General features: G+C 43.5%; 1 protein-coding gene across 1 annotated transcript; it reads right to left on the bottom strand.

The window, feature by feature from the left end:
* Positions 1-15,852: 15,852 nt before the first annotated feature.
* LOC118942919 (uncharacterized protein K02A2.6-like) lies at positions 15,853-17,448 on the bottom strand. Its single transcript, XM_036957654.1, has one exon. It carries the CDS (start codon positions 16,878-16,880, stop codon positions 15,948-15,950), a length of 933 nt encoding a protein of 310 aa, XP_036813549.1. The 5' UTR covers positions 16,881-17,448; the 3' UTR covers positions 15,853-15,947.
* Between the last annotated feature and the right edge of the window lie 7,982 nt (positions 17,449-25,430).

Here is a 25,430-nt window from a genome sequence, read left to right as displayed (position 1 = left end):
GCTTCCACAATCACCCGACCCTAACCCAATTGAGATGGTTTGGAATGAGTTGGACTGCAGAGTGAAGGAAAAGCAGCCAACAAGTCCACAGCATATGTGGGAACTCCTTCAAGACTGTTGGAAAAGCATTCCTCATGAAGCTGGTTGAGAGAAAGCCAAGATTGTGCAAAGCTGTCATCAAGGCAAAGGGTGGCTACTTTGCAGAATCTAAAATATATTTTGATTTGTTTAACACTTTTTGGGTTACCACATGATTCCATGTGTTATTTCATAGTTTTGATGTCATCACTATTATTCTACAATGTAGAAAATAGTAAAGATAGGGAAAGACCCTTGAATGAGTAGGTGTGTCCAAACTTTTGACTGGTACTGTGTTTGTGGGATGGATACCTCCTCATGTATCCTGTCGTAGCCTAAATGACATGGCATGATGAGTGAGCACAACCCTCTGCATCTGCATTTGCATTTATCTATCTCCATGGGAACTTTTCTTTTAAAGTCAGACAGACAGCCGGCTCTCCTCTTCATCTGGATATGTAATCTAATGTCAGAATGGCTTTATAGCTGGATAATCCTGATTATTCTCAAATGCCATATTTTGTTATGTTTTGAACAGTTGGTTTCTTTGTTTAAAAAAAAAAAGTAAAATAAATTATTGGACAAACAATGGATGCCCAAGAATATCAGTGACAGATTGGAGCTAATTCAGATTTTCTTTCAAATAATGAATTAACAATTTATTAGCGTAGCATGATGTACTGCATACCATCGTGGGTATTGTCGTTAAAGTATCAGAGCCCATTTGATATTCCTTACTGCTGCTTTTCAGTCATTTTTGGGGAATGAGGCTTGAGGGATTTGGAGGTGGGGAACAGTCTTCACTCTGTGGGTTAATGACTACAGTGCCCCTGCTACGGGAGACTGGGAGCTGCGAGGTGGAATGGGATTTCTGAGAGAGAGAGCGGATGCACAAAGAGACAGATGCTGCTGGAGATAGATTGTGCTCCCCAAGTGTGCTGGGTCAGAGAATATTCACTATTCCACTGGACTGACTCAGATTCCTCTCTCTAAGATACAGTAAATGCATGGACTCTTCCATCTGCGTCTAGCCTCAGTCTTGCCTTCCATTCAGTCCGCTTTCCATAAATTAAATAAATACCTACAGAGAGATTGCTGCCGTCTTTCAGTTGACGTGCATGCTAACATGCTAATAGTGTAGCTGACAGTTTGCTCAGTTACATAACATAAGATAATTATGCAATATTATCTCCAGTCACTCAAGGAGCTTCTTGGGTTAACAGGTGGATAAAATTCATCTGGCTTAAATCCTCACCTTCACGATTTGCTTGTAATTCCAACATTATTTGTGTTTGCATACCTATATTGTATCCAAGTCACATTTGAATTAGGAAAATGATTGCCATCGTTGATTTTTATGTGTTAAATGGTTTGGTAAAGTGCAGAGAAAGGGCACCATCTCTGTGATATTTCTGTTTCCATGGTGACCCAGTTTCAATTGTCTCTCGCTAGTGGAACGCGTGCGCCCGTGCTGACCCCTTTTAAAGTTCACTGCATGTGGTAATAAGAATATCATGATTATCAAACGTGACTCGTACTGAATGCCCTTGGCTGTGGATCTAAACAAAATTATATATTTTTTTTATCTAGAAAACAATACCGTGCGTAACAACCCAATATGGGTGCTTTATAAAAGAAAATGATGCCATACACAATGATTCAATATGACTCCTTTATAAAGAACAAAATATATGACTTAATATGATAATAATAATAATAATAATTATTATTATTATAGTAATAATATAACCTTATTTTCACCCAAAAATATTTATATATATATACATATGGGCATGTAAGCCAAACAGAAGACAAAGAATGTCAAAGAAGGTCAATGTGGTCATAAAAAGCTGAGATACAGCTGTTGAAATATCTATTACTTGGACTAGGAGAGCCTAACCTGCTTTCTTCACAATGTTGTGTCTGGGGCGTTGGTGAGAATTTCTTGTTTCTCGCCACACCACTTGCTAATGCATTCCATTTTAACCAAAGCTCAATGGTCCCCGCTTTTAGAGATGGAGATCTCTGGTCTCTACTCGCTCTATTTTAGTAATCGTTCTGCCATAGCGGTTGGCAGAGCACGAGCAGGCCCATCCCTTTCCCATGCATAATGTCTGATCACGCAGTAAACAACGTATTAGGAGACCATTTGATCTGGGCCAATTCCGCTGGCTCACTCACCTCAATTACTTTGCCTGGATGTCTGTGCTCAGGAATGCTTCTGTTCGGTTTGTTGCTTAATCGATGACTTGGCAGGAATCCCTCATTCTCTCCCTCCCCACACAAGAAGAATGGGTTATGATTACTTTACAATAATATCTAGTTTGCAAAAGGTCATTTGGGAGGAAAAGAGATGAGCATTGCATTGTGGCCTTTTTCCAAAAGCCATGGTTCTTTCGTCCTTTCCTTCTCTTTTCTCTCCTTAGCAAAACTATTCTCTGTTATTTCTCCGCACATGAAGATGTCGCAGCGACGACATAGGCCACCGACATATATTTGTAGGGGATCTAGTGTGAGCTGTGAGATGAGGAATGTGCACGGATGTCAGTTCCATTTACTTATGAAGTTGTAGCAGTGCATTTCCTGCAAATGAGCCATCAGCAGTTGTCAGGGGTGGGGAATTAACGATGCTGCTGATTACACTGCTGGTAATTACAGAGTGCGGCCAAAGCACTGCTGTGTCAAAGCTGCGAGTTATTTTTTAAGCTTACGTCTCCTCTTTATCCCAATGACCTGGAGCAGCTAATGCACTGCCAAAGGATCAACAAGGATCAAAGTGTCCACTTGGGTGAATGATTGGCCCAGAGGTATAGGCTACTGGAGTGGAGACATTACTTGGGATTGGGAGGTCCTTTGGCTATAACCTGAAAATGGCAGATATAGGCAGAGATTAGTTAAGCACAGATAGGCAAAGAATTCAATATTTGGAATCCATTTGGACCTTTGTTTATTAATCAATCAATCAATCAATCAATCAAATATAAAGCCCTTCTTCCATCAGCTGATGTCACAAAGTGCTGTACAGAATGCAGTGCAGGTGTAGAAGCACGGTGGCTAGGAAAACTCCCTAGTAGGGCCAGAACCTAGGAAGAAACCTAGAGAGGAACCAGGCTATGAGGGGTGGCCAGTCCTCTTCTGGCTGTGCCGGGTGGAGATTATAACAGAACATGGCCAAGAAGTTAAAATGTTCATAGATGACCAGCAGGGTCAAATAATAATAATCACAGTGGTTGAAGAGGGTGCAACAGGTCTGCACCTCAGGTGTAAATGTCAGTTGGCTTTTCATAGCCGATCATTCAGAATATCTCTACCGCTTCTGCTGTCTCTAGAGAGTTGAAAACAGCAGGTCTGGGACAGGTAGCACATCCCGTGAACAAGTCAGGGTTCCATAGCCGCAGGCAGAACAGTAGAAACTGTAACAGCAGCACGACCAGGTGGACTGGGAACAACATCATGCCAGGTAGTCCTGAGGCATGGTCCTAGGGCTCAGGTCCTCCGAGAGAGAGAAAGAAAGAAAGGGATACACTATGGCCCCGTCCTACGATACCCCCGGACAGGGCCAATAGGGTGTTATCGTTGTTATTTGAGTGTGAATACATTTGATAGAATGATGTTCTCTAGTATCATGGTTCATTAGATGTCCTCAACTTGTCAATTGCTCAGTACACTTCAAAGATACCATTACAAGTCAGGAGGAACAGTTGTGATGTGGTCATTCGAATTCTGTCAGTGCTCTGTTGGCCTTGGCAACAAGGACTTTCAGGGACGAAGGGGGGATCAAAAAAACAAGAACACCAAAACAAAGCGAGGTAAATCAATAAGGCAGTAGGACATGACGGTTTGGGAAACTTGGGAGATCGGAGAATTTCAAGCTTTGTCGTCATCAGAGGGCACACTGCAGTGTTTGTGATTCCCAATAGATTGTGTCTCAGAAAACAGAACAGGGTTTAGAGACAAACACATGACTGGGACTCTATCAGTATAGCAGATTATAGTTGGGGACTGGAGAAGGCGAGGATAGAAATTGGAGAGTAGGTTGTATTGATGTTGTTAAAGACCTTTCTATTTCTTTGGCAGTTTTTTTTTACATTCACTATTCATTGCACAGTGTTCAATCATTATTTTTTATTTATTCTTCATTCTGTCTTCACCTTTTATTATTTTTCGTTCTTCAACTTCTAAAGGAACTGCACCTAGGCTATTTATTTTTGATTTCGACCGACTTCACAATTTCCAAGTTTGCGTGTACTGTAAAGAAAAACCAAAAATTGTGTAAACCTAAAGATCATCATATCCTCAGTGTCAGACAGAACCAATCAATTCAGTACATCCTACATACAGTACATGGTGTCCTGTTTGGATCAAGAGTTCTTTGTAGGGATTGTTCATTCTGAGCAGCTTCTACTGCAGTAAAACCTTGGGTGATGTGTTTGACAAATGGCATTCTGAATGGTCCTAACAAGAGGCAGAGCTCTGATTAGATATTAAGTGTAGGGAGTGGGGAGAGGGAGGAAAGAGGGGTTTGAGGAATGAATGACATCCATCTTATTGTCAAATGGACAGTGGACATAGAGGAGTATGACTCAGCTCTCTCTCTCCCTCTCTCTCTCTCTCTCTCTCTCTCTCTCCTCTGATAGGCTACATGCTGTGATGATGACACCGTCCTTACTGGACTGACTGGTCCCACTGAAGAGGCTTACATAATGGGAGAGAGAAGCTAATCAAACCAAATGCCGTTGTCTTAACCATCATGGAGGAAATAGGCCCAGTTCACTGTGACGTTTCTTTTTTTTTATGTCAAGTTCTGAGAATGATGATGTTTGAAGTTGTATTTCCCTCTTAATTGACGCAGGGAATGCGGGACTAGCTTACTTTATTAGCCTGTGTTCTATTGTTTTGATGTCATGCCAGGATAGGATTTCATCAGTTCAGCTCAGGCCGTTATTGTGAGCCCAATTGAGTGTATGTGTTTACAAGAACGCCAGGCAGCCTTGTACTGTATTTGAGGCGATGCTCATTTCCGTGTGAATACCAAACCCGAATAAATGGCATATATTTCCATTGGTTGAAATCACACTCTGGCTCCTCTTTTTTGAACGCCATTAGGCCCATTCGCTTCACACTGCAAATTGCCACGCACACAACAAACACCATAGCAATGTTCGGCAGCCTAATAATTTCTTATGGGAGAGGCAAAAATGAAATATGCCACGTAGGGGAATAATGAATAGTAAAATAGAGCAGTTCTTTAACAGCAGAGAATTTCCACCATCTTTGAGGTCAGGCTAATTTTTGCCTGGGAGGTGCATAAGAATAGAATTTAATGGAAGAAGAAGGGCGATTGGCACAGGGCATCCGCCTTCACTCGGTTACTCTCTGTGGTTTGGGGCAAAGTGTTATGTAATGGCCCTCTCAGTATCCTCGCCTCCCATTGGTCAAAGCAGGCAGGGGAGGGAGGGGCCGACCAGGCCAGCTGTCATTGTGTGTGTGTTTGTGTGGGTGAATACGCTAAGGTTCTCTTTGATGGTGATGTGTGTCAGATGTCAGATGGGGACATGGGAGCGAAGCAATCTCCGGGATTTAATAACATAATCCTAACCACCTCATGAGCAGAGTGGAGGAGAAGTTCTCTTTGGTTTCTAATTTAAAGTCACGCAACCAACAGAAAACTATCATTTTCCCTCTCTCTAATTGATTTTCTTCTGTTGTACCTTGATTTGTATGGCAACGCCGTCCTTCGCCTGGGAGATATGTTTGGAATACCATTAATTCATGAAAATGAAATACAACAAAGATTTGGATTTATCTGTTTGTTAGGCTCTGGCTTAATGATTTCAAACACAAGGCTTGCATAGATTTCCAGAGCTTTGCCATTGATTTTGCTTGTAATTTACAACCTCTGAAAACCTTCGGGCTATTTTCATCATTTCCTTTCTATGTATGTCGAAAAATGCGAAACAATGGAGAAAACAATTACTGTTCACAGTTTTTGCTTTAAAATTACTAAGAGTTTGAAGGAAAAAAATATATAATTCATGAACCTGAGACAAGTTGGAAAGAGAAATGTTTTTACAGTATCATTTCTTTCAGCGAATTGATTGAAGATTAGAATCTTGAACACTTTTAAGGAGCAATAAGCAGTTGAAACACTGAGAAAGCGTTCTCCCCACCCCTGTTTCGATAAAACGCTGAGGGATAAATTGAACCACTCTCAAATTCATAGACAGAGCTATGGATTCAAGGACTGACCGTTCATGATGTCAACATTATAGTTTAACCATGTTTTGAGCCTATATAGTGTTTGTTTACATTTGCTTTTTATTTTATTTTTACAAACCTTACATTTTGGGTTCTGATGGAGTACAACAGTTGAACTAAGCTCATTTACAAGTTATATTCATCAATAATCAATGAGTACATATCATTGATTTATAACACATTGATGTAGAAGCCATCATTGTAAATAAGAATTTGTTCTTAACTGACTTGCCAAGCTAAATAAAGCTGAAATAAAAAAGAAAGAAAAGAAAAGAAACTTCAGATTGCCCTTTAAATAAATACTCAAATCTAAACTGAGAACATTACGAAGAGCCAACAACAGCTGTTTAGCCTTGTGTTTGACCTCGGGTCTCCAGGGGGAAATCCTGGCTTGGGCCCAAGTCAAGGCCCAAGTTACATGCTCTGGGCTTGATCTGGAGGGCTGCACCCCTGAAACACACACGCACGCACGCACGCATGCAAGCACGCACGCACGCACACACGCACACACGCACACACACACACACACACACACACACACACACACACACACACACACACACACACACACACACACACACACACACACACACACACACACACACACACACACATGCATGCATTCACACATGCAAATACACACACCCCCCCACACACACAGAGGTGTAGGACGTGGGGAAGGACTCAACCTTGAAATGTAGAAAACCAGAAGGAATTCACTCCCTGAATTGGCTGCTTGAGTAAGCTTGAACAATCCTTCAACCCTTCAATGCTCCTTCTTTACAATGTAAGGGAGGAATGACACCCTCATTCACATGTCCCGGAAGGAATGTCCCGGAAGGAATGACATGACACGGCAATGGATGGTGTTGACTTTCTGATGTTTGACAAGACCAACGACAACCCATGCTTGGAGAACTTATTCAAACACAAGACACTCCTGCTCGATAGACCTGCACCTATTTCTCTTACAGTCAAAAAGGAAATCCAGCCATGTCCCAAGAAGGAGACTTCGATTTCGTACGTTTGAAAATGTCCCCAGAGCGTCGATTTACAGTGGGGCAAAAAAGTATTTAGTCAGCCGTCAATTGTGCAAGTTCTTCCACTTAAAAAGAGAGAGAGAGAGGCCTATAATTTTCATCATAGGTACACTTCAACTATGACAGAAAAAATTAGAAGAAAACATTTCAGAAAATCGCATTGTAGGATTTTTAATGAATTTATTTGCAAACTATGGTGGAAAACAAGTATTCGGTCAATAACAAAAGTTTATCTCAATACTTTGTTATATACCCTTTGTTGGCAATGACAGAGGTCAAACGTTTTCTGTAAGTCTTCACAAGGTTTTCACACACTGTTGCTGCTCTAGAGCAGTGATGTTTTGGGGCTGTTGCTGGGCAACATGGACTTTCAACACCCTCCAAAGATTTTCTATGGGGTTGAGATCTGGAGACTGGCTAGGCCACTCCAGGACCTTGAAATGCTTCTTACGAAGCCACTCCTTCGTTTCCCGGGCGGTGTGTTTGGGATCATTGTCATGCTGAAAGACCCAGCCACGTTTCATCTTCAATGTCCTTGCTGATGGAAGGAGGTTTTCACTCAACATCTCACGTTACATGGCCCCAGTCATTCTTTCCTTTACACGGATCAGTCGTCCTGGTCGCTTTGCAGAAAAACAGCCCCAAAGCATGATGTTTCCACCCCATGCTTCACAGTAGGTATGGTGTTCTTTGGATGCAACTCAGCATTCTTTGTCCTCCAAACACGACGAGTTGAGTTTTTACCAAAAAGTTATATTTTGGTTTCATCTGACCATATGACATTCTCCCAATCTTCTTCTGGATCATCCAAATGCTCTCTAGCAAACTTCAGACGGGCCTGGACATGTACTGGCTTAAGCAGGGGGACACGTCTGGCACTGCAGGATTTGAGTCCCTGGTGGCGTAGTGTGTTACTGATGGTAGGCTTTGTTACTTTGGTCCCAGCTCTCTGCAGGTAATTCACTAGGTCCCCCCGTGTGGTTCTGGGATTTTTGTTAACCGTTCTTGTGATCATTTTGACCCCACAGGGGGAGATCTTGCATGGAGCCCCAGATCGAGGGAGATTATCAGTGGTCTTGTACGTCTTCCATTTCCTAATAATTGCTCCCACAGTTGATTTCTTTAAACCAAGCTGCTTACCTATTGCAGATTCAGTCTTCCCAGCCTGGTGCAGGTCTACAATTTTGTTTCTGGTGTCCTTTGACAGCTCTTTGGTCTTGGCCATAGTGGAGTTTGGAGTGTGACTGTTTGAGGTTGTGGACAGGTGTCTTTTATACTGATAACAAGTTCAAACAGGTGCCATTAATACAGGTAACGAGTGGAGGACAGAGGAGCCTCTTAAATAAGAAGTTTCAGGTCTGTGAGAGCCAGAAATCTTGCTTGTTTGTCGGTGACCAAATACTTATTTTCCTTCCTCTGTGCTCACAAAAAGGGTGATGCTCGGAGCAGTAGCACGCTTCTTAGACCACTGCACCACCGCAGTTCACAATGCTCTAGTAAGCTGTGAGATCACGTGATGATAGTTGATTTAAACAGTGCGTCGTTTTTTATTATTTTGTTTTCAGCCTTTCCCAAACCACAGTGCTGAGTGATAAAAAAAATAGACGTTCATCCGCAATACGTCGAATTTAAAAGGGAAACTATGAGATCTTGCTGAGGAAATCAAGAAGCCGATGCTTTTCTCAACCTGATGATCAGCTCCAACTTACTGTTCCATATTAATGTTCCATTTACCTTCATTCCATCCGAGTAGTAGCCTAGATGTATTTATTTTATTTTATTTATTTCACCTTTATTTAACCAGGTAGGCAAGTTGAGAACAAGTTCTCATTTACAATTGCGACCTGGCCAAGATAAAGCAAAGCAGTTCGACACATACAATGACACAGAGTTACACATGGAGTAAAACAAACATACAGTCAATAATACAGTAGAAACAAGTCTATATACGAGGTGAGATAAGGGAGGTAAAAGCAAAAAAGGCCATGGTGTCAAAGTAAATACAATATAGCAAGTAAAACACTGGAATGGTAGATTTGCAGTGAAAGAAAGTGCAAAGTAGAAATAAAAATAAGGGGATACAAAGGAACAAAATAAATAAATAAATAAATAAAATAAATACAGTAGGGAAAGAGGTAGTTGTTTGGGCTAAATTATAGATGGGCTATGTACAGGTGCAGTAATCTGTGAGGTGCTGTGACAGCTGGTGCTTAAAGCTAGTGAGGGAGATAAGTGTTTCCAGTTTCAGAGAGTTTTGTAGTTTGTTCCAGTCATTGGCAGCAGAGAACTGGAAGGAGAGGCGGCCAAAGAAAGAATTGGTTTTGGGGGTGACCAGAGAGATATACCTGCTGGAGCGCGTGCTACAGGTGGGTGATGCTATGGTGACCAGCGAGCTAAGATAAGGGGGGACTTTACCTAACAGGGTCTTGTAGATGACATGGAGCCAGTGGGTTTGGCGACGAGTATGAAGTGAGGGCCAGCCAACGAGAGCGTACAGGTCGCAATGATGGGTAGTATATGAGGCTTTAGTGACAAGACGGATGGCACTGTGATAGACTGCATCCAATTTGTTGAGTAGGGTATTGGAGGCTATTTTGTAAATGACATCGCCGAAGTCGAGGATTGGTAGGATGGTCAGTTTTACAAGGGTATGTTTGGCAGCATGAGTGAAGGATGCTTTGTTGCGAAATAGGAAGCCAATTCTAGATTTAACTTTGGATTGGAGATGTTTGATGTGGGTCTGGAAGGAGAGTTTACAGTCTAACCAGACACCTAGGTATTTGTAGTTGTCCACATATTCTAAGTAAGAGCCGTCCAGAGTAGTGATGTTGGACAGGCGGGCAGGTGTGGGCAGGTGCGGGCGGGTGCGGGCGGGTGCGGGCAGCGATCGGTTGAAGAGCACGCATTTAGTTTTACCAGGATTTAAGAGCAGTTGGAGGCCACGGAAGGAGTGTTGTATGGCATTGAAGTTTGCCTGGAGGGTTGTTAACACAGTGTCCAAAGAAGGGCCAGAAGTATACAGAATGGTGTCGTCTGCGTAGAGGTGGATCAGAGACTCACCAGCAGCAAGAGCGACATCATTCATGTATACAGAGAAGAGAGTCGGTCCAAGAATTGAACCCTGTGGCACCCCCATAGGGACTACCAGAGGTCCGGACAGCAGACCCTCCAATGTGACACACTGAATTCTATCAGAGAAGTAGTTGGTGAACCAGTTTATGCAACATTTCCAACAACAACCTGGGGCAGCGGTGCACTGGTGTATATTGGAGTATTGGGGAATTGGCCTACACCCCAAAAGCTGTACAGTAGCTAAAATGTGGGTTTGGCTTTGTCCTTGGCTCAACCTGCCCCAAAACGGGTATACATTTGCATGCATTAGCGATCTACTGTGGTCTGCCCGCCCCCACCACACAGCCAAGCCTGATTAATGATCTATGTGTGCCACCACCTCTCTAAGCCTCTCAGCACAGCTAGCTCAAAACACAGTCACACACACACACACACATACACACACACACAGACAGACAGACAGACACACACACACACACACACACACACCAATCCACCCACTCCTCCCACTCTTACTCCTGCACCTGCTCCATCAATGCCCAGGGCTGCATTATTTCACATGTAATCACAAGCTTTCTTAAAGACATCTTCACTCAACAGCTGTGGTGTTATCCAAGGGTTCTCCCAGACACCAAACGGCTGTAGTTTTCAGTTTACTCTGGTTCTGAAGACTGAATTGATGAGTGATGTAACACAACAAAGAGCCTATGCTATTTCAAAGATTATCAAGTGTACACATGCCAATCCTTATTTTGTCCGAAATGGCATTGCAAATAGCATAGAAGCTATTCTGAGGTCTTTATTTGCTATGGTCTAGTACTTCTCTAATTAGTTTCAATATGATATACTGACAAACATCATCCTCGGTGTACATGTTCTATCTTCTAGCTGACTGGTGATGGACATCAGTCACATAAAAATAACATTCACATCCTGAAGCAACAATCAGATACACCATCAACCTACAGTGCATTATTTACAGTACATCTAAGCTACATACGTTAGCCTAATGTCAGAGAAGAGGTGATGAATATTCCCTCCATTGAAAACATTAGCCGAATAAACAGCAGAGATCAGAGAGGGGCTGGTGTTATGTAGTGTATGTGTAGTAGCCAGATGGATTGGCTGCTAAATCCAGACAAATTGTGAGTGTGTCGGCCATTTGGAACGAGCGTTCGCAGTGAGCCCCCGTGCACACACAACCAGTCCTGTTGCGTTTATTAGCTATTTGACATTCAGACAGGGGCGGAGGAGAGGGGAGAGAAATGGAGGGAGGGATGAAGGGAGGCGGGGGAGAGAGGGGTAGCCTTTGAAACCCCCAGACTCTCACTGCATATGCTAGCTGCCATTGGTGGAACGGTCTCTGTGTTCCTGATAAAGATTTCATAGTCTGCAGATGGCTCCCGAGTGGCGCAGCATCTAAGTCACTGCATCTCAGTGCAAGAGGTGTCACTACCGTCCCTGGTTTGATTCCAGGCTGTATCACATCCAGCTGTGATTGGGAGTCCCATAGGGCGGCGCACAGTTGGCTTTGGCCTGAGTAGGTCGTCATATAAGAATTTGTTCTTAACTGACTTGCCTAGTTAAATAAAAAAATAAAAACATGGAGAGAGGATGCCTCTGTTCTGCTCCCCTCGCTATCTTTCATTCTCCTCTGTCTCTAGGTCTCACTCACTCTCTCCCTCACACTCTGTCTCCCCTCCCTCCCTCTCTCCCTTGAGCCTTAGTGCGCCTGCCTGTTCAAATAGGAATCCCCATCCCCCTTTCAAAACGAGGGCAGGTTCATTTCTGGTGATTCACAAATGGAGAGAGAGCCGGAAGATGTGCTTTGAAAAGGGCAGTTTCTTTAATATATTTCTTGTCAGCCGTCCCCATGTTTTCTGTGCCATTGGGATAGTAAAGGAATGTCTTTCAGTTTTATCATCATCTGTGTGGCACTCAATTCTCACTGGATTTGGCAGGTCTACTTCACACTGAGATTAATGTGATCTCTATCACTCTCCTCTGTGGTTGTAGATCATGCCATGAACTGCAGTAGGTCTTGTGAAGTGTGTGAGAGAGAGAGAGAGAGAGAGAGAGAGAGAGAGAGAGCGAGAGAGGGAGAGAGAGAGAGAGAGAGAGAGTTTGTCTGTATGTGTGTATTTGTGTGGCTATGCATCTATTTGTGTATGCATGGATGTGTGTCTGTGTGTGGGCGGGGGGGGGGGGGGGCTGCTACGGAGCGCAAGCAAAATAGACGGATGTTTGTCTGTTCTTTTAGTGTGTGTTGACACCATCTTCAAACCTGCAACGGACCGGAGAACAACATGCAGTATAAGCGACCTGAGGACTTCATTGATTTTAGAGTGAGTTATATACAGTAGGTCCCCACTTTCTCAACTAATCTTCAAAAATGGCTACCGGCCAAGATGAAAAACCTCCCCACCTTTCCTCCTCCTCCTAGCAGCACCACAGGGGTTATTCCATCTTTCTCTCGTCAAACTCTTTTCATCTCAGTGGGACTACACCTGAACCCATTGACATTAATGCAAATAATTTCCGATGTGTAATGCTCTGTTAATGTGTCTAATGTCTTGTGTGCATAATTCACACGGCGGAAGTGAATGAGACACAGCTCTACGTCTTGCCTGCTCAAACGTTCCATCTACGTCGAAGCAGATCGCATGCAGCCCCATGGAGCGACCTAATCGCTAGCTTTTACACCGATTCAATGCAAAGACAGTCACTATGGCAACACATCAGTCCTGCATGTAGAGTCTTTCCGGGCACCCTTGCGCTGCTCCTAGACGAGGTATAGGGTCGCTGTAAGCTTTGTGATATGTTTGCCTTTCCATAGCTTAGTGGCAGTTGGGAGAGAGGCAACTCATTTCCTAGACTTGTCTCGATGCTATTGCTTCTTCATTTGGGAGTTATGAAACCATTCAAGGCTTTAAATGGGTTTCAATGAGGTGTGTTGAAGTTGAAGATTGGTATAGAGATACTCCTAAAAGGCACAGCCATGTGTTCTAATTGTGGCTTACTTGGGACAAGATGCTTCCTCTGTATTGTGAGTGAGTGAGTGAGTGAGTGAGTGAGTGAGTGAGTGAGTGTGTGAGTGTGTGAGTGAGTGAGTGAGTGAGTGAGTGAGTGAGTGAGTGAGTGAGTGAGCTCTTTACAGTGAGCCGGCTCGTTCGGCTCAGCTCACCAAAAAGAGACGGCTCTTTTGGCTCCCAAACGGCTCTTTAAAAAAAATATGTGATAATATGCGACAGCGATAGTTTGACTATGATTGGTGTTAAAACAATTCTACTTAAATTATTACATAAAATCATACTCTACCTTAACCACAATGTATTTAAAAATGCATTGGTTTGTTTTTTTTACCTTTATTTAACTAGGCAAGTCAGCTGTAGTGTCTTAACAATTAGTACTTATTTATATAATAAGAAAGACTCTGAATACAAGCAATTGAACTGGAGCTTCACATTTACTCAAACGAGTTAGTACCAGAATAACATAAAACAACACTGCGCATGACCAAGGGTGCTCCATCCTTAAAGGGGACATCAGTAATTAACAGAACATAACATTCCTTCTCTTTTACAATCAGAGTTACTTTTACCAAACCACAACTGAAACATTTCCCAGAACTTGTTGTAGTTATTTTGCATCTTTTAATTTGAACTTGAACAGTTCGTTTTTGTTTGTTTATAAGTCTAGTCTGTCTGGTGGACGGTGCCTTCGTTCTGGGTAGCGCCTCGGATTGTCTGGAGGCTCCTGAACATCCTCAGTGTGTGCTTGTTCCATTATAGCTTCTGCTATAGCAGCACCTTCATCAACACATTCCCTTCTTTCAGCCTGGGGTCTCTTTACTGCCCCCACCCGTCCTCTTCAGTTCCCTGTGTGTCACTCTCAGGATCTCTCTGTGCCTGTTCTCTTTCGATTGTTGTGCTGTTTTCCATGGAATGCATTTGGTTAATGTGATGCCGCCACATTATGTCTGGGCTCACTTGAACCTGGTAAGTTCTGGATCCTGTTTGTGTATGTACAGTCCTTCTTGTCCATTTCCCTCCCCTTCTGTAGTCTCGCACCATCACTTCCTGTCCTGTTTGGAGATGGCACTCCCAGCCACCGGAGAGCATCTTGGCTTGTTTGTTCAGCACTTCATTACGCCTGTTTGGCTTCATGATGTCCAGCTGTGTGCGGAGAGGCCTCCCGAACATCAGTGCGGCTGGGCTTTCATTTGTCGTGGCATGTGGGGTGATTCGGTAGGAGGCCAGGAACTTGGCCAGTTTTGTTTGCAAAGCCCCTGCAAAGTCCCTTCGTCTCGTTTTGCTGCACGGAGTCCTTGCTTTAGGGTTTGCACAAAGCGTTCTGCCAGCCCATTTGTGGCAGGGTGGTAGGGAGCTGAGGTTGAGTGTTTGATTCCATTTACTGACATGAATCTTCTAAACTCGTCACTTACAAAAGCTTGCGCTTTGTCACTTACCAGCTGCAGTGGCAAACCGAAGCGTGCAAACGTTGTTCTGAGACACTCTATCGTCTGAGCGGAGGTGGAGGAGTCAGTGCAAAACACCTCTGGCCATTTGGAATGGGCATCAACTATAACCAGAAACATGTGCTTTTCAAAGGGACCAGCGTAGTCCACATGAATTATCTGCCATGGCTCTGCGGGCCATTCCCCTGGGTGGACTGGGACAGGAGCAGGCCTGTGAAGGGTTTCCAAACATCCGCTACAGTTCTTCGCCATATTTTCTATCTGTTGATCCAGACCGGGCCACCAGAAGTGGCTCCTTGTGAGCAGCTTCATTTTGACAATTCCAACATGACCTTCATGTAGTTGCTGCAAGACTAGATGTTGGCATTTCTGGGGTATCATGACTCTCATTCCCCACATCAAACATCCTTGGTGCGTTGTAATTTAGTTTCTCCGCTGGAAATACGGAGTCAGCTCCTTTCTGCCAGTAGCTGGCCATCCTGACATGGTGTAGGTGTACACTTTTGACAAGGTCACATCTTTCCTTGTCTCCTGTTTGATAACTGTGCTTGTGACCGGTAGGGCCTCGAGCTGAGCGGTATGGAACATGTCCACTGCATCCACCCTCCTTTGTCTTTCTCTTGTACACATATCGCTGTAACCTGGCTGCTGTCATTGCCGGAATGCCTTTCTTTGGACTGAAAATGGAAAGCAACGGCTGGTGATCTGTAACCAGTGTGAAACGCTTGCCATATAGGTATGCGTGGAATTTCTTGACGCCCCACACTAGTGCCAGTGCTTCTTTGTCGATTTGTGAGTAGTTTTTCTCTGCATCATTCAATGTTCGTGACGCAAATGCAACTGGCCTCTCTGACCCATCTTTCAGTGTGTGTGAAAGGACGGCCCCTAATCCATAAGGGGACGCATCACAAGCCAACTTCACTGGCATTTCAGGGTCGTGATGCATCAGGGCATGTTCAGATGTTATGAGCCGTTTTGCCTCCAGAAATGCATTTTCACACTGCTCTGTCCACTGCCATGTCCTATTCTTTTCCAGGAGCTGATTTAGAGGCTGGAGTACTGCTGAAAGGTTTGGGAGGAATCTTCTGTAGTAATTGATCAGTCCCGTGAAAGATCTCACTTCTGTGATATTTTGTGGTCGTTTGTGGTCGTACCACTGCCTTGATTTTGTCCTGTGTTTTGTGCAATCCAATGCAGTCAATTTCATGTCCACAGAAGACAATCTTGTCTTTGAAGAACTCACACTTCTGTAAGTTTGCCTGTAGACCATACTCTTTCAGTCTTTTCAGGACCTCTTCCAGGTTAGCCAGGTGCTCTTTTTCGGTGCGTCCTGTTGTGATCATGTCATCCAGGATACACTGGGATCCTGGGATTCCTTGCAAAATCTGGTCAATAGTTTGTTGCCAAATGGCTGGAGCTGATGCAATGCCAAAAACCAGGCGGTTATACCTGTATAGACCTTTGTGTGTGTTTATTGTCAGGTACTGTTTGGAGCTCTCTTCAACCGGTAGCTGCAGGTGAGCCTGTTTCAGATCGATTTTACTGAAGTGTTTCCCACCAGCTAGTGCAGCAAAGATGTCATCCAGACGTGGTAGGGGGTGTTGGTCCACATGCAACATTGAATTCACAGTTACCTTGAAGTCCCCACACATTCTAACAGACCCGTCTTTCTTCACAATTGGAACTATGGGTGTGGCCCATTCGCTTCTGTCCACTTTCATCAGGACCCCTGTATCCTGCAAGCGATCGATTTCCGCTTCCACCTTTGGTCTCAGGGAGTATGGAACAGATCTGGCTTTGCAGAATTTCGGGGTTGCGTCATCTCTTAGTACAAGTTTTGCTGTGAAGCCTTTTACTGTTCCCATCTGATCACTGAAGACTGTGTTGTATTTCTTCTGCAAGTGTTCCAGTGTTTGGTCTGTACCATTCTCTTTGGACTGGAACGTGTGGAGCATATTCAAGTCACACCAGTTCAGCTTTATTTTTTAAAGCCATTCCCTGCCAAATAATGGGGGGCCAGTTCCAGGCACCACATACAGCTGTAACTGCTGTGTTTGCCCCCCATAACGCACTCTGACCTGCAACGCCCCCAATGGGCTCAATCTCTCTCCTGAGTAGGTCTTCACCAACACATTTGTGTTCTTCAGCTTGATAGCCTTGAAGTGCTCATTGTAGACGGTAGTGAAAATTATAGACACTGCAGATCCTGTGTCCAGCTCCATTTTGAGGGGTTTGCCTTCGATATCTGGTGCCACCCATATTATGCTACTGCTGGGAGAAGTCACTGTGTTTAACTCCATTGTACCAATTAATCGTTCATCTGAATCACTGCCACTGTTCTCTGCTAGTGCATTCACAGACCCTTTAATTTTCTCAGTTTTCCTTTTGTGACTGAATTTTGCTTTGCATGCTCTTTGAATGTGCCCCCCTTCTACTGCATTTGTGACAAATTTCGTCTTTGAAACGGCAGTCCTCTGCTCTGTGACACCTGTTGCATTTTTCGGCGACACGGGGACGCTGTCTGCTGCGTGAAAACCTGTGCAGGGAAATTTGTGACAGGTCAGTACTTCTTTTACTTTGCAACCCAAATACATATTTAGTCGCGATTTCCATAGCCCCAGCAATTTCAACCGCCTTTGCAAACGTGAGCTCTGATTCTGTGAGCAAACATTTTTTGAATGTGTTCATGTTTCAGTCCACAAACAAATCTATCCCTTAATGTGTCATTTAGGTTCTCTCCAAACTGGCTATGTTCAGACAGTTTCTTCAACTCTGCTACATACAGTGCCTTGCGAAAGTATTCGGCCCCCTTGAACTTTGCGACCTTTTGCCACATTTCAGGCTTCAAACATAAAGATATAAAACTGTATTTTTTTGTGAAGAATCAACAACAAGTGGGACACAATCATGAAGTGGAACGACCTTTATTGGATATTTCAAACTTTTTTAACAAATCAAAAACTGAAAAATTGGGCGTGCAAAATTATTCAGCCCCTTTACTTTCAGTGCAGCAAACTCTCTCCAGAAGTTCAGTGAGGATCTCTGAATGATCCAATGTTGACCTAAATGACTAATGATGATAAATACAATCCACCTGTGTGTAATCAAGTCTCCGTATAAATGCACCTGCACTGTGATAGTCTCAGAGGTCCGTTAAAAGCGCAGAGAGCATCATGAAGAACAAGGAACACACCAGGCAGGTCCGAGATACTGTTGTGAAGAAGTTTAAAGCTGAATTTGGATACAAAAAGATTTCCCAAGCTTTAAACATCCCAAGGAGCACTGTGCAAGCGATAATATTGAAATGGAAGGAGTATCAGACCACTGCAAATCTACCAAGACCTGGCCGTCCCTCTAAACTTTCAGCTCATACAAGGAGAAGACTGATCAGAGATGCAGCCAAGAGGCCCATGATCACTCTGGATGAACTGCAGAGATCTACAGCTGAGGTGGGAGACTCTGTCCATAGGACAACAATCAACAATCACTCCCAGCCACCTGGGAGACACACCAAACATGTGGAAGAAGGTGCTCTGGTCAGATGAAACCAAAATTGAACTTTTTGGCAACAATGCAAAACGTTCTGTTTGGCGTAAAAGCAACACAGCTGAACACACCATCCCCACTGTCAAACATGGTGGTGGCAGCATCATGGTTTGGGCCTGCTTTTCTTCAGCAGGGACAGGGAAGATGGTTAAAATTGATGGGAAGATGGATGGAGCCAAATACAGGACCATTCTGGAAGAAAACCTGATGGAGTCTGCAAAAGACCTGAGACTGGGACGGAGATTTCTCTTCCACCAAGACAATGATCCAAAACATAAAGCAAAATCTACAATGGAATGGTTCAAAAATAAACATTTCCAGGTGTTAGAATGGCCAAGTCAAAGTCCAGACCTGAATCCAATCGAGAATCTGTGGAAAGAACTGAAAACTGCTGTTCACAAATGCTCTCCATCCAACCTCACTGAGCTCGAGCTGTTTTGCAAGGAGGAATGGGAAAAAATGTCAGTCTCTCGATGTGCAAAACTGATAGAGACATACCCCAAGCGACTTACAGCTGTAATCGCAGCAAAAGGTGGCGCTACAAAGTATTAACTTAAGGGGGCTGAATAATTTTGCACGCCCAATTTTTCAGTTTTTGATTTGTTAAAAAAGTTTTAAATATCCAATAAATGTCGTTCCACTTCATGATTGTGTCCCACTTGTTGTTGATTCTTCACAAAAAAATACAGTTTTATATCTTTATGTTTGAAGCCTGAAATGTGGCAAAAGGTCGCAAAGTTCAAGGGGGCCGAATACTTTCGCAAGGCACTGTACGTAGTAACACCCTCCCCCTCATTCTGATCTCTCTTGTGGAAACGAAAACCTTCCGCGATGAGGAGTGGTTTAGGTGATCGGTGATTTTGCAAAATCTCCACAATCTCTGTGAATGTTTTATTTGAGGGCTTCAGAGGGGCAGTCAGATCTCTTAGCAAACTGTACGTATTTGGGCCCATTACACTCAACAACGCTGGTGCTCTCTTGTTATCAGCAATGTCGTTTGCAATGAAGTACTGTTCCAGTCGTTCAATGTAAGTTGCCCAGTTTTCTTGTGTGTCATCAAACACATCTATTTCCCCGATGATAGCCATTCTCTTTACCCCCGGCTCCACGGGTCTTTGATCTGCCTACCTCGTTCTCGTCAGCTCTCCCCTCGTCGTCACTGCTTGCCAGCTGTTGTGCTACAGGGTCAAAATCCTCCTCCCTTCCTACGAGCTCCATCTGTATTCGTGATGCTCACTGCAGGTAATCATCCTCGTCGCCATTGTACTGTCTTAACACTTAGTACTTATGTATATAATGAGAAAGACTCTGAATACAAGCAATTGAACTGGAGCTTCACGTTTACTCAAACGAGTTAGTACCAGAATAACATTGAACAACACTGCGCATGACCAAGGGTGCGCCACCCTTAAAGGGGACATCAGTAATTAACAGAACATAACATCAGTTAAGAACAAATTCTTATTTTCAATGACAGCCCAGGAGCAGTGTTCAGGGGCAGAAAAACAGATTTTTACCTTGTCAGCTCGGGGATTTGATCTTGCAACCTTTCGGTAACTAGTCCAACACTCTAACCACTAGGCTACCTGTCGCCCCTCTCACACTCTCTCTCCCTGAAAAAGAATGCTGCAGTTCCCACAAATTGAAATAAATGTAAAAAAAGAAGGAAGCTATCACACATGTGCATTTAAAGTATAACTTTCTTTATGTATATAAACAAAATGCATATGAATGTAACAATTCAAAACGAATACAATCTGAACAACATAATAATATAATGTGCAAAACTGCAGCATCCCACTTAAAACATCAAACTGGTCCCCCTTTTCTCTCCCTTCTTTATTGCCAGCTATGCTGGCCATATTTTGCTTTTATGAGAGATTTGCATTCAGAAATGCAAGCTGCCTCCCTTTCGAGGGCTGATGCGGTTTCTTCTCTCAGTAATTATTTGTCCCGTTTTCGAGAAGACCCTCTCAGAGGGAACGAATGTGGCCACTATGCAGAGTCTCCCTGTCATGACTTTAGTTTGGAGGGGCTCCTCCAAATAGGATCAGACCTGCATTATGACATCTGCTGAGGGATTCCTTCGTGCTGCATCCCCAGTTACTCTCTCATCAAACAGCATCTAAACAGCAGACATTTGTGGCACTACTGCTGGTGCTTCTGCTCCATCTGATCCCTCTTCTTCCTGTTGCCCTGTTGCCCTGGTGCCTGAGCCAGCTGACTGCTGGGGCTGTCCCTCCCTGCTGCTGAGGTTATTCTTTGAAGAGCCTCATCAATCGCTCTGGCATCACTGAAGGCTAACTTCTTTAACCTGGGTTCAAGTGCAGCAGTTTCTGATAGCGATTATATTCCATTCTGTGGAACTTTCTGTCCGTTGAGGAACATAGGGTGTCCATCAACACTGTCACATGTCCTGTGGTTACATTTGCTTCTCTCTGGCGGCTGGCTGTGATTCGCCGCAGACCCTTACACAGGAGTATTATTTTTGAGGCTGTCACATAGCTGAAAAGAGAGAACAGTAACTTATTAGTTCAGGTTCATGTTTTGTCTACTGATACTACATTCTCATCTACTTATCATATACATATATAATACTGGATTAAATAATGATGTAGTAATAACTGGGTTCCAGGACTCTCCACACCTCCTCCACCACCTCCCATTCCTCTTGGGTCAGAGCATTAACAGGTGCATTGACAATGGCCAGGGTAGAGAGGATGGCATCCGTATACTTAAGAAACCGCATCAACATGTAAAATGTTGAATTCCACCTTGTAGTGCAGTCTTGTTTAGGCCTCAGCTCAGGGATCCCCATCTGGCGTTGTGTAGACTTTAGTTTTTCAGCACCTACTGTGCTCCTGTGGGAGTATTCCACAGCTGCTTTCACTTTGTCCACAGTGGGATTCATCACCTTCAGAGCACCTCTTACAATCAGGTTGATTGTGTGGGCAAGACATGGATGATGGGTCCATTTAAAAATGTTCGTGGCTTTGGTTATGTTAGCTGCATTGTCGCTAACACAACAGACCACTTTTCCATCTACTTGCCATTCTCTGGCCACTCTCAACAGTTCCTCTGCCAAGTTCTCTGAGGGGTCTGTCGCTGAACTCAAAGCAGTCCAGAAGACAGCTAGATATCGGAAAATCTTCAATGAAGTGACATGTAACCAACATGTAAGAAGTGGTTACCCTTGATGTCCAGCAGTCAGTGGTAAGGCAAACTGCAGTAGCTTTTTGGACTCTTTCCCACACTGCAGCCTGTGTGCTCTCATACAGCTGTGGAATAAGTGTTTTTGAAAGGGTTTTCCTGCTTGGAATTGTGTACATTGGATTTAGACTGTTGCTATAATTTCTAAAACCTCTGTCCTCCACGATCGAAAATGGCTGGAAATCGGTGGCAATCATTTTAGCCAATGCAATACCAATTTGGCTTTGTTTTGCTACAGACGTTGGCATAAACTGGTCCAAAAGAAGACTGCGTTGTTGTGGGTCGCGAAATATGCCTACTTAACTGAGTGGATACATCTCCACGTGTGGAGGTGCTGGCTCCACCACTATCACTAGCAGGCCCGCTAGTTTCTCAAAGCTCCGCTACAGCTCGTTTGCGAACGACCCATCACTAGAGTGAGTGAGTGAGTGAGTGAGTGAGTGAGTGAGTGAGTGATTGCACAAATGGGTGAGTAAGAATGAATGATGGCAGGAGAAACAAAAGGGGGGAGTAATTGAGGGAGGAATTGAAGCAGCAATTCACAGAAACTGACAGCAACAGGCCGAGGTCTTGTTTCCCCTGGCCTGTCACTCAAGTCTGAAATCAATTGGTGTAAAGCGACAAGGAAAACTGCACACCCAGAAACCTTGATCTACTCTTCACATCCCCATCACACAGTAGCCAGTGCCTAGAGAACCGAGCCCAACCCTTTCTCTGACTATCTCCTTGTTAGAAAGATCTCTGAGAGTCATGGCTAATTTCACACTGCCTAGATCAGTGGAACACAAACTTTTTATAGTCCCGTACCCCTTCAAACATTCAACCTCCAACTGCGTACCCCCTCTAGAACCAGGGTCAGCGCATTCTCAAATGTTGCTTTTTGCCATCATTGTAAGCCTGCCACACACACACACACGATACGATACATTTATTAAACATAAGAATGAACGTGAGGTGTCAACTCGGCTCGTGGGAAGTGACAAAGAGCTCTTATAGGACCAGGGCACAAATAATTACAGTGCCTTGCGAAAGTATTCGGCCCCCTTGAACTTTGCGACCTTTTGCCACATTTCAGGCTTCAAACATAAAGATATAAAACTGTATTTTTTTGTGAAGAATCAACAAGTGGGACACAATCATGAAGTGGAACGACATTTATTGGATATTTCAAACTTTTTTAACAAATCAAAAACTGAAGAATTGGGCGTGCAAAATTATTCAGCCCCTTTACTTTCAGTGCAGCAAACTCTCTCCAGAAGTTCAGTGAGGATCTCTGAATGATCCAATGTTGACCTAAATGACTAATGATGATAAATACAATCCACCTGTGTGTAATCAAGTCTCCGTATAAATGCACCTGCACTGTGATAGTCTCAGAGGTCCGTTAAAAGCGCAGAGAGCATCATGAAGAACAAGGAACACACCAGGCAGGTCCGAGATACTGTTGTGAAGAAGTTTAAAGCTGGATTTGGATACAAAAAGATTTCCCAAGCTTTAAACTTCCCAAGGATCACTGTGCAAGCGATAATATTAAAATGGAAGGTGTAAGATTAGTGGAATCTGTGTGAGTAGCTGGACAGGTAGGATGACTGACAGTGAAGGTGAACAGGTCATGTGTCAGGTGACAGAGGAATGGATGAGACTGAGGCAGGAATTCCTTTAACCATAAAGTGGTATATTTACTGAGTAGTCTGTGCTGCATCACAAAGGAACAAATAACATGTATCCAATCAGATTCATAATCAAAGATCAAATCATATCATTCATTATTAACACAAGTTAGGGAGGTCAACAGTTCAGTTCATTAAGTCAATAGTAATCATCCGCGAGTCATTTAGGCTCGTAACTATTTATCATAAATCATGAAAGAATACAAACACTGAATGGTTATGCAAACTATAATCCCCATCAAAGTCAATCAGTTAGCAAACAATGACGTTTCTCATTTCACTCTTTCAATTGTCTTCATGTGTACATATAATTCATTTCAATACATATGAACCATATCGATTGCATAATTGGCCTATGAGGATCCGTAGGGCCGTGATCATTGACAATTCACATTACACAATATGTTTGAAGCGTGCGCTCCAAGCCGCGCTCCGCGGTAAAACCTATAAACAATAACTGAATGGCCCACTCTCCCGTGGTCACAGATAATTCAGATGAAAGGTAACATAGTTGGTGGACTTATGTGGATTCATGGACGCACAGAACTTCTGGATCAGATGGAGTTAAGGAAGAGAAAGCAGCGAGATCAGGCGATGGCAATTTCCTCCTTTTATGGAGTTGAGATCTGTCGGACATTTCCACCTGACCTAATTAAAGCGCCCCTGGCCCAGCTGAGTAAATGGCAATGAATTAAATGAGTATTCCACCAACTCCATGTGCCTTTTCTACAGAAGGAGTATCAGACCACTGTAAATCTACCAAGACCTGGCCGTCCCTCTAAACTTTCAGCTCATACAAGGAGAAGACTGATCAGAGATGCAGCCAAGAGGCCCATGATCACTCTGGATGAACTGCAGAGATCTACAGCTGAGGTGGGAGACTCTGTCCATAGGACAACAATCAGTCGTATATTGCACAAATCTGGCCTTTATGGAAGAGTGGCAAGAAGAAAGCCATTTCTTAAAGATATCCATAAAAAGTGTTGTTTAAAGTTTGCCACAAGCCACCTGGGAGACACACCAAACATGTGGAAGAAGGTGCTCTGGTCAGATGAAACCAAAATTGAACTTTTTGGCAACAATGCAAAACGTTATGTTTGGCGTAAAAGCAAAACAGCTCATCACCCTGAACACACCATCCCCACTGTCAAACATGGTGGTGGCAGCATCATGGTTTGGTCTGCTTTTCTTCAGCAGGGACAGGGAAGATGGTTAAAATTGATGGGAAGATGGATGGAGCCAAATACAGGACCATTCTGGAAGAAAACCTGATGGAGTCTGCAAAAGACCTGAGACTGGGACGGAGATTTGTCTTCCAACAAGACAATGATCCAAAACATAAAGCAAAATCTACAATGGAATGGTTCAAAAATAAACATATCCAGGTGTTAGAATGGCCAAGTCAAAGTCCAGACCTGAATCCAATCGAGAATCTGTGGAAAGAACTGAAAACTGCTGTTCACAAATGCTCTCCATCCAACCTCACTGAGCTCGAGCTGTTTTGCAAGGAGGAATGGGAAAAAATTTCAGTCTCTCGATGTGCAAAACTGATAGAGACATACCCCAAGCGACTTACAGCTGTAATCGCAGCAAAAGGTGGCGCTACAAAGTATTAACTTAAGGGGGCTGAATAATTTTGCACGCCCAATTTTTCAGTTTTTGATTTGTTAAAAAAGTTTGAAATATCCAATAAATGTCGTTCCACTTCATGATTGTGTCCCACTTGTTGTTGATTCTTTACAAAAAAATACAGTTTTATATCTTTATGTTTGAAGCCTGAAATGTGGCAAAAGGTCGCAAAGTTCAAGGGGGCCGAATACTTCCGCAAGGCATTGTATACCAGGAGCTGTGCCAGGCTCGCCACATCTGTTGACTCATCCAACTGTAACGCATATAATTCACTGGCTTGTTTGCGAAGCAGTAATTGTTTCAAAACATATTCTGCCATGTCACTGATGCGTCGTGAAACAGTGTTGTTTGATGAAGACATTGTCTGTATAGTTTTTTGGGCCTTTTCCCCCAGCATTGTCCCAGCCATATCCGCAGTAGCAGGAAGAATTAAGTCCTCCACAATAGTAT

Source organism: Oncorhynchus mykiss, chromosome 21 (assembly GCF_013265735.2).
Source record: "Oncorhynchus mykiss isolate Arlee chromosome 21, USDA_OmykA_1.1, whole genome shotgun sequence".
In the NCBI taxonomy this organism is placed as follows: domain Eukaryota; kingdom Metazoa; phylum Chordata; class Actinopteri; order Salmoniformes; family Salmonidae; genus Oncorhynchus; species Oncorhynchus mykiss.
The sequence above is the reverse complement of the archived record's forward strand: the minus strand, read 5'-3'. Positions and strand labels throughout refer to the sequence as shown.

Bases quoted from the DNA above. Each gene is read 5' to 3' on its own strand.
- LOC118942919 (XM_036957654.1), bottom strand. From the start codon at position 16,880: ATGCTCCACACGTTCCAGTCCAAAGAGAATGGTACAGACCAAACACTG.